The 12,968-nt window shown below is 40.2% G+C and overlaps 1 protein-coding gene across 1 annotated transcript in view; it reads right to left on the reverse strand.

Moving 5' to 3' along the window:
- Positions 1–937: 937 nt before the first annotated feature.
- The window catches only part of got1 (glutamic-oxaloacetic transaminase 1, soluble), a 22,002-nt gene continuing 9,971 nt past the window's right edge, over positions 938–12,968 (reverse strand). Inside the window, exons 4-9 of the mRNA XM_061910210.1 lie at positions 10,292–10,404; positions 9,876–9,980; positions 8,193–8,343; positions 7,173–7,338; positions 6,966–7,108; positions 938–3,063 (exon numbers count right to left, since the gene is read on the reverse strand). Coding sequence (XP_061766194.1) covers positions 2,924–3,063; positions 6,966–7,108; positions 7,173–7,338; positions 8,193–8,343; positions 9,876–9,980; positions 10,292–10,404 — 818 coding nt within the window. The 3' untranslated portion in view covers positions 938–2,923. The remainder of the gene's footprint in view (positions 3,064–6,965; positions 7,109–7,172; positions 7,339–8,192; positions 8,344–9,875; positions 9,981–10,291; positions 10,405–12,968) is intronic.

A 12,968-nucleotide genomic window follows, 5' to 3' on the forward strand; every position in this document is an offset into this window, starting at 1 on the left:
CAAAACGCCACAGGTAACATGAATGTGCAGTAAATGAGTGTCTCCATGGTGATGGCCTGTATAGTACATGCAAAATCCTTATTTAAATAAGACGGTCTGCACCGTTTTTTAGTTGCACAAGTAGTCAAGGGGGCGGTATGGCTTGGTTGGTAGAGCAGCCGTGCCAGCAACTTCAGGGTTGCAGGTTCGATCCCCGCTTGCGCCATCCTAGTCACTGCCGTTGTGTCCTAGGGCAAGACACTTTATCCTCCTGCTCCCAGTGCCACCCACACTGGTTTTAAATGTAACTTAGATATTGGGTTTCACTATGTAAAGCGCTTTGAGTCAGTTGAGAAAAGCGCTATATAAATATAATTCAATTCAATTAGTGCATGCTATTTTATAGTTTGCACATGCTGTATAGCGAGAGGTATTTGGATCTCAGTAAATCAGGCCCAAAGTGTGCAAAAACAATAAAAAGTCGTTTGATTTGTGTGGTTTGTTTGTGTGGCTCACAGTTATACTTTTTGACAGGTTTTTTTTCTCAGTTTACTCGATTATTGTGTGTTTGTTTGGAGATGTGGGGAGCCTGCAAAGTCATATTTTGTCATTTTAATGTTTTCTGTACCGTTACCCAAAGATAATTACACACTGAACAAACATAAAATATATTTAAATAAATAATATATCATGAATAATAAAATGGAAGAGCTGCTAATCTGGTGTTGTTTTGCTTATTTATGCATTTCATTTTGTACAATTAGTTTTGATTAATTGATTGATTGAAACTTTTATTAGTAGATTGCACAGTTCAGTACATATTCCGTACAATTGACCACTAAATGGTAACACCCAAATACATTTTTCAACTTATTTAAGTCGGGGTCCACGTTAATCAATTCATGGTAAATTGATTCATGCATTTAACATTCCAGTATAAACAACAATTGCACAAACATGTTTTGATGTATTTTTATTAGAAATGATCATGAAGTCTTGTGCACATTAAGACATGTGTAGTTATTTCTCGCATTATTAAATGAGATATTTCAAGTGTGGTAAAATAGCTTTTTCTAAGGAGACTTTTCACATTATATTTCCTGTTAAAGACAGATGGATATACACAGTGGAACAACATGTTCATGTTTTAATACTGGCCAGCAGGAGGCGACACAACTACTAGGATAAGTGGCTATTTAAAGACCTACTGAAAGCCACTACTACCGACCACGCAGTCTGATAGTTTATATATCAATGATGAAATATTAACATTGCAACACATGCCAATACGGCCTTTTTAGTTTACTAAATTACAATTTTAAATTTCCCGCGCAGTTTCCTTGTTGAAAACGTCGTGGAATGATGACGCGTGTTTGTGACGTTATTGGTTGGAGGGGAAATATTAGCCCAACACCACACACAGCTAAAAGTAGTCTATTTTCATCGCATAATTATACAGTAATTTGGACATCTGTGTTGCTGAATCTTTTGCAATTTGTTCAATTAATAATGGAGACTATAAAGAAGAATGCTTTTGGTGGAAAGCTGTGGATTGCAGCTGCCTTTAGCCACCGAAACACAGCCGGTGTTTCTTTGTTTGTTGTGAAGCTTTAGCGAACATGTTTCTCTACCACATGTCAACCAGCAAGTTTTTGGGTGAGAAAATTGTGATATTAAGTCGGCTCTTGCCGGTGACTGGTGCAGATTTAGTGTCCTCCTGCAGCAGCGGTCATCTTGGCTCCTCCATTGGCTTCTCTCAGAGACACTGGCGGTCACCGCAGCCCTCCGACTTTCAGGTATGACTTTATAATCTCAATAAAACACTATTAACACAATAAGCAGATAAGGGATTTTCCAGAATTATCCTAGTAAATGTGTCTAATAACATCTGAATTGCCTTTTTTTTTTTTTTTTTTAGTGCTTCACTCTAACTTTCCTCATCCACAAATCTTTCATTCTCGCTCAAATTAATGGGGAAATTGTCGCTTTCTCGGTCCGAATCGCTCTTGCTGCTGGAGGCTATGATTATAAACAAACTGAGGATGTGAGGAGCCCTACAACCAGTGACGTCACGCGCACATCGTCTGCTACTTCCGGTAAAGGCAAGGCTTTTTTTATTAGCGACCAAAAGTTGCGAACTTTATCGTGGATGTTCTCTACTAAATCCTTTCAGCAAAAATATGGATTGCGAAATGATCAAGTATGACACATAGAATGGACCTGCTATCCCCGTTTGAATAAGAAAATCTCATTTCAGTAGGCCTTTAAATTTCATTCTCACTTGATTTAATGGTCAATATTACATGTTTCAAGTTGCCTTTAATACCTCTTAAGGCCAAAGTGTTTGGTTTATATTTCCCTTTGCTATTTGGGCTTATTGGACCCTAATTAAAATAAAAACTAAGTCTCATCTTTTTATATGATTTACTTAGTCCATAAGTAACAAACTTCATGTTTAGTGACATGCTAATTCTTATTTTTACACTTTTTTTCCCCCAAATTCCATTGTATGTTATACTCTTCTGACACCACCAGATGGCAGCATAAGTGTCTACATAAGGGCCATAAGACCCCAATTCAATAGTGTACACAATTTTGGAAAAGAGCTAAAATGTACTGTCCACGCATGTGGCCACTAAGGCCTTTAGAGGTTTTAATCCAGCATCAAGTGTTTTTTTCATTACACTTATTATAAAATAGTTAAGATTACAATCCTTTAAATCAGGATTGGCACCAAATATTTGTATTGTATTAATTAAATATTGCTTGTACATAACAAATAAATAATTGTAATGCAATTAAAACACATTTAAATGTCCACTTTGAACCCACTTAGGGAAGATATTGTCCTAAATAATTAAGATAAGGTGACTATACTGTGTTTAAGTGCGCAGCATAAAAGAACAGGTCCAGAATATAGAGGTCGTCTGGAGAAGTGCATCATTTACTGGACCTTAGTGACAGCATCGTGGATGGACTCGGCCACGTAGTTGATGTTCCTACTGGTCAAACCGCACATGTTGATGCGACCGCTGGCCATTAGATAGACGTGTTTCTCCTTCACCAAATATTCCACTTGCTTGGCTGCAAGAAGAGCGGACAGTGGGGAGAAAAACAAGGCTTAATTCTTTTAGATGTGTGACAGCAAAAAGCAGTGGTTGAATAGAGGATTATGGCGGTCAGACTTCCTATGTGTGGCCTTTGGTTTTGTTTTTATTTACAGTAGAGCCAAGGGCCGACCCTCCCTTACTTGCCAAACTTGAGACCTCCGATATCGGGAGGGGTGAAGAGGGGAGGAGTATATTTACAGCTAGAATTCACCAAGTCAAGTATATATATATATATATATATATATATATATATATATGTATAAATAAAAGAAATACTTGAAATTCAGTGTTCATTTATTTACACATACACACACATAAAACTCATCTACTCATTGTTGAGTTAGGATTGAATTGTCCATCCTTGTTCCATTCTCTGTCACTATTTTTCTAACTATGCTGAACACCCTAACTGATGATGCATTGCTGTGTGGCACGCACAAAAGTGCTTTCATCAAATGCACCAGAGCCTGGAATCTTCCGTCTTCGTCTCCTTGTTGTGTGCGCGGTTGTGCACTGCACTCTCTAAAAGCCGTAGATGTTATTGTCACATATGCATGTACAGTAGATGGCAGTATTGTCCTGTTTAAGAGTGTCACAACATTGCTGTTTACGGCAGACGAACTGCTTTAAGGTAGACGAAAACGTGACTGCTGTTGTTGTGTGTTGTTACCGCGCTGGGAGGACGTTAATGAAACTGCCTAACAATAAACCCAAGAAACCAAGAAGTCGCCCTCGATCATTCTACAGTTATAACATCATTGGGGAGGCACGCTGTTTATATTGTGGGAAAGCGGACGTGAAAACAGGCTGTCCTCACTCAGGTCCGCCTGAATTTTGGGAGATTTTCGGGAGAAAATTTGTCCCGGGAGGTTTCCGAGAGAGGCGCGGAATTTCGGGAGTCCCCCCGAAAATCCGGGAGGGTTGGCAAGTATGGCCCCTCCTGATAGGCAAACCATGCCCTCTCCTTGGAAGACCCGTTTGGCGTAAAGAAGCACATGAAAAATGTCAGGACCCCCCGTATGAAAATTTCACGCAAATGTATTCCTAGCCCCTTCCTGCTGCGTCATTGATAAGAATATAATGGTAAATTTCTCCAGACATTTAAATTTTCAAACCCGTGGTCTCATTCAGGCATAAAATCCCGGCTGGAGTTGTGGTGAAACATGTGCAACTTTATGTTTTCATTATTTCTTGTTGTGTTATGTAATTTCCCTGCCTTCTCTTTTATGGTGATGTCTGTTTTCTTCAGTTCATTAGTCCCCAGCGAGGCACACCTGCAACAAATTTCTACCTATGAGTAGTTAAGCTCGTCACTGACAGTTGGGTCCTGCCGGATATTTTCTCCTGTACCTCCCACGTGCATGCGCCTGCTTCGCCTCGTCAGTCCTGGTACGTTGTCTCTCCTTAGTCCTGTAATCCCTCACCTTTTGTGTTTGTTTCCTAGCCTCCCTGAGGTAAAGTGGACTTTATGCTGCGCTTAGTGCAACCAGTCCGGTACAGGCAAGGCTTTTTTATTAGCGACCAAAAGTTGCAAACTTTATCGTCGATGTTCTCTACTAAATCCTTTCAGCAAAAATATGGCAATATCGTAAAATGATCAAGTATGACACATAGAATGGACCTGCTATCCCCGTTTGAATAAGAAAATCTCATTTCAGTAGGCCTTTAAACCACAGGCATTTAATGAAAGCAAAAATTTAAATATGGTGAAAATTATTGTTTTAGGGGAAAAAATACAAAAATGTATTTCAAAAGCAATTTTTTAGCTATATTAGTCACATTTATTTAATAGAGTAATTTTAAAAACACATATTTTAAAATCAAATCAAATGGAATAGGTCCTTGTGGAGAGGCGGGGCCGGCAGTCCGACGGCGAGGCAGGGCACGCCGGAGCCCGGCCCAAGATGGCGGCGAGGAGGCGTGGACGGCGAGCGAGCAGCGAGGTGGTGCACGCCGGGAGCGACGCCGCAATCATAATCAGGTGCACGAGGCGCCCAGCTGGGCTGAATTAAATAATCCTCTTTAAAAGCGCGACAGCCGGAAACGTGGAAGAGAGAGACGAAGCCATAGAGAAGCGGATGTGGAGCGAGCGCGGAAGAGGAAGAGAGGCGGAGGAAGACGCAGACGCGGCCGGCTGAAAAGCGAAAGCTGAAAGGTTTTATTGAAATAATAAAACAAAAGTCACAAAGTGCTCGACGTAATGTATATCTTTGGTGGTCCATGGAACACGGACGGTGAGAGTCAGTCACAGTCAAGTTAAACAAAACCTTGAAAATGTCTACTCTGAACCGGGGCGTACTGTAGCACCAAATTCTGGGCCCCTCCCCCCCGCCCAATACTACAGCTTCCTGAAGGGAACTCACAGCACGCAAGTTGCGTACCTGTAGTGCAGGGGTCGGCAACCTTTACCACTCAAAGAGCCATTTTGACCCGTTTCACAAAGTAAAGAAAACAATGGGAGTCACATAACTCTTTTGAAATTTATAATGAAATAATACTGCATACAGAATTTGTTTTTGCTTTGTGCTATGTATAAACCAGGGGTCTCAGACACGCGGCCCCGCACCTTAATATGAAAATTTAATGTGCGGCCCGCAAGTTTTATATGAATGCCGCTTGACAGCGTCACACCTGTCAACCCTCCCAATTTTCCCGGCAGACTCACGAATTTCAGAGTAATTATTCTTTCGAACGTACGCTGGTATCCACCCAATGAACAATAATAAGGGCGTACAATGACGGCACTACCGCTAGCGCCCTCTACAGCTTGTACAAATAGCTTGCCAGCCCAAAGAATTGTTTGGCGAGGCTATCGCAGACACACGTAAGAGACTGCAAGGCATCCATATTCAACAGCAATACAGGTCCCACTGAAGGTGGCCGTTTAAACAACTTTAGCACTCTTACTAATAGAATATAACAAGACTACTGCCTACTTTGTCTTGTTATATTCTTATTTTACTGTTATATTGTTATTCCCATTGTTTTTATTCGTTTTGTAATATTTCTCTATTTTGTTTCCATTTAAACCCCCATTATTTACTTTTTACTTTTTTCTTTAAATTGACCTCAACTCTGTACACTGCTGCTGGAATTTAAATTTTCCTGAAGGAACTCTCCTGAAGGAATCAAAGTACTATCTAATCTAATCTAATCTAATCTAATATGCGCCACACTGTGAAACCACACCAAACAAGAAGGACAAACACATTTCAGGAGAACATCCGCACTATAACACAACATAAACACGACAGAACAAATACCCAGAATCCCATGTATCATATACTCACAGCTACCACCAACCGAACCTTGCCCACCTCAACTGACCCATGGTGGGGTGGCGGGTGGTAGCTACGTGTATATGATACATGGAATTCTGGGTATTTGTTCAGTCGTGTTTATGTTGTGTTATAGTGCGGATGTTCTCCCGAAATGTGTTTGTCATTCTTGTTTGGTGTGGGTTCACAGTGTGGCGCATATTAGTAAGAGTGTTAAAGTTGTTTATATCACAACCGTCAGTGTGACCTGTATGGCTGTTGGGCAAGTATGCCTTGCAGTAGCGTATGCGTTCAGATAGCGGTCGCATCCAAAATGTGACATGCCGGCCGGCACGCAGATAGCGTGGTGAAAATCATGGCGCGATGACATGTAGAAAAGATGTTAGAGGCATTGTGATCACGGCACACCCTCAAAGTTGATGTCTGGGAGAAAATCGAAAAATGTTTACCCGGGAGATTTCTGACAGAGACAATAAAATTTGGAAATCTACCGGACTTCTCAAGCGGGCGGCAGGTATGCGACTGAGCCACATTAGAGTGGTCAAAGAGCCCCGGGTTGCCGACCCCTGCTGTAGTGTATGATGTGTACTGTACTCACGGTTGAGGCCGGTGAAGCTGAACATGCCAATTTGTTCTGTTATGTGGTGCCATGTTCCGGGTGTACCCAGGGCCTGGAGCTTGGCCTTCAGCTGAGCCCTCATCAGCAACACCCTGTCAGCCATCGTCTTCACATTTTCCTTCCTGGCGTCACACAACTGCGTCAACAACACGTCAAAACATTACATCGTTCAGGCAGATCGTTCACCATTCGGTAAAGAGCTCGGGTGAGTTGAGGGTGATGGCCACGACGCGAGCGCCCTGAGAGGGCGGGTTGGACCAGGTCGTCCGCACAATCTTCTCCATTTGGGACAGAACTCTCTTCAGGTTGTCGGAGTCTCGAGCCACCACGGTCAGATTGCCAACACGCTCGTCTAATGGGATGATTTTATTATTCATTTACTGTTTCCCTCTGGAATTACCGTATTTCCTTGAATTACTGCCGGGTCAAACTCGCTTCCCAAAATAATTAGCGCATGCTTAGTATTACCGCCTGGTCAAACTCGTGACGTCACGAGTGACACTTCCCCTGTCATCATTTTCAAAATGGAGGAGGCTGATTTCAATACCGGTAATTTGAAATCGCATAAAGGGAAGAAGATTAAGAGCTATTCAGTAGGATTTAAGGTCCAACCTTACATCACACTGAAATTTTTACTGCATGCCTTTGGTAAGTGCAAGAGTGAGAAGAGGTTTTAAAATAATTAGCGCATGCTTACTTTTACCGCATGCCTTTGGTAAGTGCAGGAGTGAGAAGAGGTTTTCAAATCATTAGCGCATGCTTACTTTTACCGCATGCCTTTGGTAAGTGCAGGAGTGGGAAGGTTTTAAAAAAATTAGCGCATGCTTACTTTACCGCATGCCTTTGGTAAGTGCAGGAGTGAGAAGAGGTTTTAAAATAATTAGCGCATGCCTACTTTTACCGCATGCCTTTGGTAAGCGCAAGAGTGAGAAGAGGTTTTAAATTAATTAGCGCCCGGTGGCAATTCAAGGAAATACGATAATTATATTTGTGCTGCTTTTAGAAGTAGTTCACCAGCTTTTTTTTTTTTTTTTTTTGAGCTCTGAGACATAAACACTCCAATTTAAATTCCCCTGCGGGAGTTTTTCTTTTCTTGGTTATACTCCTGCAAGCAAATTTAAATGACTATATGATTCTATGTATGAATTTAAATTTGTCATGCAACTGTCGACAGTGGAAATGAGTGCAGAGCTGAAAATGACTTACTGTAAAGGCCAAAGTTCTTGGAGAACGACTGTGCGCAGAACATTTCAAAGCCCATGGAGACAAAAAAACGCACCGCCCAGGCATCTTTATCCAGGCTGCCCGAGGCGAATCCTTGATAAGCCGAGTCGAAGTAGACAAACAGCTTTCTTCTCTGGAAAAGACCAAGGTGAAAAATAATGTTATGCAAACATTCAAACTGGCTAAAACTACCGTGAATGTTATAAATTGATTATTTTGACTATACTTTTACTTAACCGCTATACAGTCAGTGATTCAATCAATGCACACCTCAGTATAAAAATGTGTGAGGAGAGTTTCTAGCAAATTTTTGCCCCAAAATACAGCATGAAAGAACTTTTCTCTTAACAAGTTTTCTGTTAGAAAATAAAATGCAGTCAAGCGAAACGTTTAAAAACGTTCATGTATGACATTCTGACAATACAATTGTATTTGTGTAAAAATAATGGGGTCTTTACTTAAGCAAATTCTAATAATACAGGCAAGAATTATTTACAGGATTGTCTCAGAAAATTAGAACATTGTGATAAAGTCCTTTATTTTCTGTAATGCAACTAAAAACATGAAAATATCATACATTCTGCATTTATTACTCATCAACTAAAATATTGCAAGCCTTTTATTATTTTAATATTGCTGATAATGGCATACAGCTTAAGAAAACTCAAAAATCCTATCGCAAAAAAAAAATAGAATATTTCCTCAGAACAAGTAAAAAAAATAAATTTATAACAGCAAAACAAAATCCAACATTTGAAAATGTCAATTAATGCACTCAGTACTTGGTTGGGAATCCTTTTGCACGGATTACTGCATCAATACGGCGTGGCATGGAGGCAATCGGCCTGTGGCATTGCTGAGGTGTTATGGATGCCCAGGATGCTTCAATAGCGGCCTTCAGCTCATTTGTATTATTGGGCCTGGTGTCTTTCAGCTTCTTCTTCACAATAACCCACAAATTCTCTATGGGGTTTAGGTCAGGAGAGTTGGCAGGCCAATCGAGGACAATAATGCCATGGTCAATACACCAGTTACTACTGGTTTTTGCACTGTGGACAGGTGCCAGATCATGCTGGAAAATTAAATCATCATCTCCATAGAGCTTTTCAACAGTTGGAAGCATGTACACAGCTGCTTTGACTCTGGACTTGATGAAACACAGTGGACCAAAACCAGCAGCTGACATGGCTCCCCAAACCATTGCTGACTAAGGGAAATTCTGTTGTTTAGAATTCAGGAGTGGCTTGACCATGGGACTACGGCTATTGAAGCTGTATCTGTTGAAAAGCTCTATGGAGATGATTATTTCATTTTCATATGTATATTACATCATACATATGATATATAAATAAATATATCTTATATATGTACATACACATATACATATATATATACACATGTACATATATATATACACACATTTTTATACATATATACATACATACACATATATACATATTATATATATATATATGTGAATCATTACCCATTTGCAGTGACGGAGCCTTTAAAAAAAAATACTGATTGTTAGAGACCCTGGCAGGTATTGGCTTTTGTAGATCAGCCACCTTTGCGACTACGGAGACTTGGTTCATCGAATAAAGCATTTGCAGCATTTACTGTAAATAAATAATTTAATATGTAGACAAAAATAGTTTCAAGTACCATCATCACTTCAGCAATCTGCTTCCACTGCTCCTGTGTGGGGTCTGTGCCAGTTGGATTGTGAGCACAAGCATGCAAGAGAAAGATGGAGCGTTCTGGGCAGCTCTGGGAAAAGAAAAGATGAAGGGGTAATGCATTTTATTATATTGGAACTCATTTAGTCACAGACTGGAACGACACACAGGAAAGAGTGTGGAATATTTGAATAGTCTCCTTCGTCGTGGTCCGTTTATTCTCAGTGCATTAAATACATCACAACTGGACAGTTCAGATTGTCTTAGAAGACATTTTGTTTCCTATCAAAGCAGGCTTTATCAGTTCATGCTCACAAACTTAGGACAAATGCAGTCTGAGAGCCTGGTGCCGGATATCCTCTACATGTCCATACAAGATGCTCATAGCTCACAGTGCTTTACCTCCAGGTCGCCAAGGAAACCAGACAGATCGAGGCCTCTCTTCTGCGCATCCCAGTACTTGTATGGACGGACATCCTCAAAGCCGGCGTTGGCGAAGACGCCATTGTGATTTTCTGTAGAAAACAAAATTGTTAAACTGTGTGTCTTTTACACAGAAACCATACAAAATCAGCTGCATTAGAGGTGTGCCTTTTATACAGATATTGTTGGAACTGTGTGCACTTAGGCAGATTGTCAGTACATATCCCTCGTACCTTAATGCAGGGGATACAGGACAGCAACACAAAAGAAAAGGTCATACTTGTTAGAGGTGTCCCAATCCGATATTGATATTGTTTTGATATCAGCAAAAAAACAAGTAATAGTGGCTTTCATGTAAAATAATTGATATAATGTCCAATACAAGCTGTCCTGCAGCGCGTTTACTTGCCAGTTAGAATGTAAACGTCCCTCAATAAGGTTGACCTTTCCTTATATTTTAGTCTAGTCGTTTACAAAAAGGTAAGCATGGTAGGCTACAGGCTACAAGCAGCTACACAACAGCTAAGCACATAATAGCACACAAGCTAAGGTGTGCTTAATTAATATTGAAGTCTAAAACACCGTATTTGTTAACATAAACATGTATCCAATAATTACAGTTTGAATATTAGATACAAAGTCTCTAAACTAGAAGCGTATTAGAAAGTAGGGCTGGGCGATATATCGCGGGTTTGTCTCCGTGCGATATATAGAAAATGACTTTATCGTGATATTCGAGTATACGTTCTCACGCAGTTGCTTTTAGCTGCGACCATTACACTACAGGCTCTTCCCATTCTTTCTACTCTCTCCTTCTCACAGACAAGCGCACCTTCTTACATACGTCACGTCATACGTCACATACCTATACGCCCTCGCGGAGCAGACAGGTAGCAGACAGGGTAACGTTTGTGGTGATACGAGAGAGAGAAGGTGCAAATGAAGGAAGAATTCATTCCCAAGAAAAACAGCAGGGGGTCCATCGTCTGGCGGTGGTTTGGCTTCAAGCGGGAATATGTCGAACAGACAACTGTTATATGTCAAGTGTTGTGCTGAAGCGTTGCTATAAAAAGTAGCATCACTGCTAATATGTAGCATCATTTGAAAAGTCCCCTGCGAGAGAATGAAGAGTGCTTACACCGCATGTCAACATCTCCATTCGGTGCCACACCATCAAAATGCAGAGGCAAACATTTCCAGATCAACAACATATGAAAAAAATATTCAACAACAGAATTTAATAACGTCTGTAGTAACCTACCACATAGCGGAGGACGAATACTACTTGATTTCCTATTATGCAGCTCATTTTTATTTGACATTTAAGATGTGTCTGACAATCTTGCACTTTCTGTTTTGAAATGACATGTTTGTGCCACTGCTTGATAACTGTTTAATAAATACACTTTTGGTCAATTGACTTAGTTGTGATTTCTTTCTCTGCATGAAAGTTTAAAATGAGCATATATTAATGCAGTATGAAGAAGAATGTTTTAATGTAGACACATAGAATCATCATACTGCTGTGATTATATGTATCAAGTGTTCATTCAAGGCTAAGGCAAAATGTCGAGATATATATCGTGTATCGCGATATGGCTTAAAAATATTGCGATATTAAAAAAAAGGCCATATCGCCCAGCCCTATTAGAAAGTATCCAGTACCCAATGTGTCCGCAACATTCAACTTCCTGCGTCATGGGCTTAAGTTAAGGAATTATCATGACCACTAATGGTTGCCAAAACACGAAATAAAAAGCATAAATCTGTAATAAAGTTACTGTTTTTCATACCTGCCATTGTTATAATAATTTCACTTGATAAAGCCTTTTCTAACATTCCACACTACAAAAACCCTGCAAAATATGTACTTTTATGCCATAAGTTAAATGTTGTTTCTGTTGTAACCATTGTTTCTGTTCAACTCATTTAATTTAAACAAGCTTTTTCTAACATTCCACCCAACAAAATAATTTAACTATGCACAATATTTCCTGCTGATATCGTATCAGATTAACATCGGAATCGGCAAACGCCAATTTTGGTATGATATCAGAAGTGGAAAAACTTGACACCCTTGCTCATTGTGTTGTTTGGACCTCACAGTGATACAAGGGGAGTTTTAGAGGCCTACTGAAATGAGATTTTTCTTATTTAAACTGGGATAGCAAGTCCATTCTGTGTCATACTTGATCATTTTGCGATATTGCCATATTTTTGCTGAAATGATTTAGTAGAGAACATCCACGATAAAGTTCGCAACTTTTGGTCGCTTATAAAAAAGCCTTGCCTGTACCGGAAGTAGCAGACGATGTGCGCTGGATGTCACTGGTTGTAGGGCTCCTCACATCCTCACATTGTTTATAATCATAGCTTCCAGCGGCAAGAGCTATTCGGACCGAGAAAGCGACATTTTCCCCATTAATTTGAACAAGGATGAAAGATTCGTGGATGAGGAAAGTTAGAGTGAAGCACAAAAGAAAGAAAAGAAAAGGCGGCGGCAGTGGGACCGTTTCAGATGTAATTAGACACATTTACTAGGATAATTCTGGAAGATCCCTTATCTGCTTATTGTTTTAATAGTGTTTTAGTGAGATTGTAAAGTCATACCTGCGGTTAACGTCAGTGTCTCTCAGAGAAGCCAATGGAGGAGCCA

Source organism: Nerophis ophidion, linkage group LG09, assembly GCF_033978795.1.
Source record: "Nerophis ophidion isolate RoL-2023_Sa linkage group LG09, RoL_Noph_v1.0, whole genome shotgun sequence".
NCBI classification, from domain to species: domain Eukaryota; kingdom Metazoa; phylum Chordata; class Actinopteri; order Syngnathiformes; family Syngnathidae; genus Nerophis; species Nerophis ophidion.